At 49.5% G+C, this 3,689-nt stretch overlaps 1 protein-coding gene across 1 annotated transcript; it reads left to right on the top strand.

Moving 5' to 3' along the window:
• Positions 1–246: 246 nt before the first annotated feature.
• LOC127532606 (uncharacterized) lies at positions 247–1,753 on the top strand. Its single transcript, XM_051944576.1, has 4 exons — positions 247–449; positions 595–983; positions 1,082–1,347; positions 1,434–1,753. Exons 1-4 carry the CDS (start codon positions 269–271, stop codon positions 1,684–1,686), a joined length of 1,089 nt encoding a protein of 362 aa, XP_051800536.1. The 5' UTR covers positions 247–268; the 3' UTR covers positions 1,687–1,753.
• Positions 1,754–3,689: the final 1,936 nt, after the last annotated feature.

Raw genomic sequence — 3,689 nt, 5'->3', positions numbered from 1 at the left:
GGTGTTCGGCTGTACAAGCGGACTGGACAGCTGACGAGCAGCCAGGTCGTTCTGCCGGTGTATCGCTGCGCCCGCGGGTCCACATCGCTGGAGTCGTTCCACCTGCACCTGAACAGGTTTATCTCAGGTGAGTCACCACACACACACACACACACACACACACACACACACACACACACACACACACACACTCTTTCTTCCTGTCTCCAACATCCTGACGTTTCTCTCTCCTGTTGCAGGAACTGCAGCCAGAGGCTGCTTCTTCCAGATGTTCCTGTTGGAGGGGCTGACGAGGTGGAACGAGGACCGGGTGCAGGCGGCAGCCAGCAGGGAGAACAGCGGCAGGAAGTGCTACAGTGGACAGGATGTGCACACGCTCAACGAGCTCAGTCAGCATTTCTACCGGTTGAAGCTGGCTGAGATGTTCACCAGTCCGCTGCTGTACACCGGTAAGAAAAAGCATGAGGACGGAGAAACACGGAGCAGCTGCAGGTGTGGTGAAGGTTCCAGTTCTCTGTTTGGACACAAAGACAACAAGGAAGAAAACTGATCAGCAGATAAATTAATATCATTATTCACATTGTTCTTCTTCAGGGGAGCTCATCGGGATCAGTTACCTGTACAAGCAGACCGGGAAGACGCTGCAGGAGTTCCCTAATGACCCAGACGAGCACGGCGGATGCAAGGAGGAGGAAGAGGAGGAGGAGGAGGAGCAGCAGCAGCAGCCGGACATCATGGAGGACACTGTCAATGAGGGCTTTGATGAGTTCAGCTTGGACCACCTGGACTCATTACTGCAGCCTCCTCCTCCTCAGCAGCAGCCTCTTCCTCCTCCTCAGCAGCAGCCTCCTCTTCTTCTTCCTCAGCCTCCTCCTCTGCAGCCTCCTCCTCCTCAGCAGCAGCCTCCTTTTCCTCCTCTGCAGCCTGTGCCCTCCTCCCAGTCGACCTCTGGTGATCAGGAAGCTGCTGTCAGCAGCTCTACGGTTTGTCCTCTTCATCATGTGATCTGAATGCTGATGCTGCGTTCTCTGATCAGCTGTTTGATCCTGAACTAAGGAGCTCTTCTCTCCGTGTGTTTCAGGTCAGTGTTGGAGCTGACGGAGCTCCTGGTTACCAGCAGGTGGTGTTGCTGGCTCGGTGTCTGGTGGAGCGCTGCAGGAAGGGCTACATCACCCAGGCTGAGGTGGAGGAGATTGTCGCTCTGTGGCAGAACCTCCCTGATGGGGACAAGGGTCCTGTAGTTTATCCACCTCGCCACAGGAGCCACTTGACAAAAGGGAGGTTCAAGAAGGCCAAGAGCTACGCTCCCAGTGCTGCACCCATGTTGGGGGTGGAGAGTATGAAACGGTGTGTCTGCAGAGAGCTGCTGCGTCCTGTCCTGCTGTCTCAGAGCGTTTTCACACCACTCATCTCTCTCCTTTGTCTTCTAACAGCTGCATGGTGGGAACCGGCAGCGGGCCCGCCATATGGCCCGACACCAGCCGGTTGGTGGAGGCCATCTTCATCCAGCTGTGCATCCTCCACCCCAGTAGCAGGAGGACGATGGGGTGCCTACAGAGCCGCTGGACCCTGGTTTTGAGGGACTACAACACCATCAGGATTGTGGTCTGCACCCACCCAGCCCTCAAAACCAGGACCACCCTCCAGCTGTTTGAGGTCAATCAGCGGACCCTCTCTCAGTGGTAAGACTGTGAGCTTATTTACACTTTGTGGCATCACAGGTGATCATGTGACTGCAGAAGGAGAGGAGAGCTGGGCCCCTGGGCCCACCAGGGGTGCATCGGGGCAGGGAGGGAGTTGGGGCCCTGGGGGCCCCCCATTTTGGCCACCGTTTGGGCCATTTTGGCCCACCGGGGGGGCGCCCAGAACACTGGGCCCCTTCCTTTTCACAGGAAGGGGCTCAATGTTCGAACAATTTGAAACAATTTAACTTAAGCAAACAACCAAAAACACACACAAGGAAATGGAACAACTCAAACACACAAAGTTTTTAATTAGCTTCCCTCTTCTCCCTCCTCTCAGCTTCCCTCTCCTCCCTCCTCTCCCTCCTCTTCTTCTCAGCTTCCATCTTCTCCTCCTCTGCTTCCTGTAGCGTTCCCTGACCTCTGGCTTCTGTTTGTACAGGCTTCATCTTTTCAGGTTTTCTTGGCACACTGAAAAAATGAATGATGGAGGGTTGTTCAGTTTACAAATATACAACATGTACATATTACATAATTGATTTATATTTCTCTTCGAAACATGATTAAATCTTGCAGAAGTATTTAAATCTTGAGAGATTTAAAATCTACATGTCTCAGTCATGTTATGAAGAAACAAAGTAGTTATGTTTCATCAGTCAGAAATGGGAAATCCCGCCTCCTGTGGGCAGGGTCTAGAACACAAAAACTGTGGCAGTGGACTTTCCATCTCCGCCATCTTTTCCCTTGCCATGCCAAAATTTGGACAGCTTTCCATCCGGTAAAGGTAAGTAAAACCTATCAAATATCAGTCAGAGTTAGAGGTAGCTTGTTTCTCGCGCATAGTTTTCAAAAGTTTTGGTTTTTATTTGCTGGTAATACCGAGCAAAACCGAGTCAGGCTTTAATGCTAACGTTTTCTATAATTCGCTGGCTATGCTAATGATAGTGCTCCTTAAATATAATTTGTAACGTTAGGTGTTTTTATGTCAAACGTAATGTGTGCACGGTACGTGGATTGGACTTGAAAATTCATAAAACATGGGTCCACTCATATTTTCAAATCTGCATTGAAGGATAGTGGCTTAAAATGACATATTAGCGTAGGGTCGCAGCGCAAGCCCTTCGCCCGTAAACTGAATTTGCTCTGACATTGACTTTCACTTTGTTGAAAGATGTGTCAACAAAATGGGGGAAATTCATCTTGAATTACAAATTTCGGTAAATATTTTTCGTTTGAAATTTAACTGAAAATTTAGACCGTTTCACAGCTACAGCTAATTGCTGCTTTATCACGGGGCTCTCAAGTCTCACGCATTCAGAGTGGGACACATGCATGTTAAACCATTCGCACTCTCGTCCGCCACACCTGGTGTTTCTTGCCCACGAAAATTTATCGTGTTGCGCCACCAACACCGCCATATGTGCAGCGGAACTAAGACGCCATGAAGATCGTAGAGCACACCAGGAGCTTGGCACGCTCCAGCCAATCAAAAAACAACATACTGCTACACTGCAGCCAATCAGAAAATAGCATTGCTGTATCCGGGTGATCTGACGGTAGCAAGGTTAGCGAGAAGAGGATTCAGGCAGCAGTAGGCTACAGGACGAGAGTGCGAGGAACGCACCAAGTTAAGTCATTATTTGTTTTTGTAGCCTATCATGACATGAAAATAACCACAGCTCATGGTGGAGAATTTCAGCTTTTAACAGTCTGACAAGACCACATGTGAACTTAAGACAACACACGCACACACGAACCTTCGTCGCTATAATCCTTTATAAATTATCATAATGCCTGCCTCCCGCCCCCAGCAAAGATTTCAGTCTAACCTGAGATCGAAACTTGAGAGCCCTGTTATCATGTTAACCTTATGTTCATCTGCTTTCACCGAGCAAATTTTACCGCCCCCCCCCCCCATCAGAGACAGAACGTAAGGGCTGGCAGCTGAACCACAGACTTGAAATAACATCAAATATAAATTAAATACATTTTTAGTGTCACTATGCT

The sequence above is a fragment of the Acanthochromis polyacanthus genome, chromosome 24 (assembly GCF_021347895.1).
Source record: "Acanthochromis polyacanthus isolate Apoly-LR-REF ecotype Palm Island chromosome 24, KAUST_Apoly_ChrSc, whole genome shotgun sequence".
Lineage (NCBI taxonomy): Eukaryota > Metazoa > Chordata > Actinopteri > Pomacentridae > Acanthochromis > Acanthochromis polyacanthus.
The sequence above is the reverse complement of the archived record's forward strand: the minus strand, read 5'-3'. Positions and strand labels throughout refer to the sequence as shown.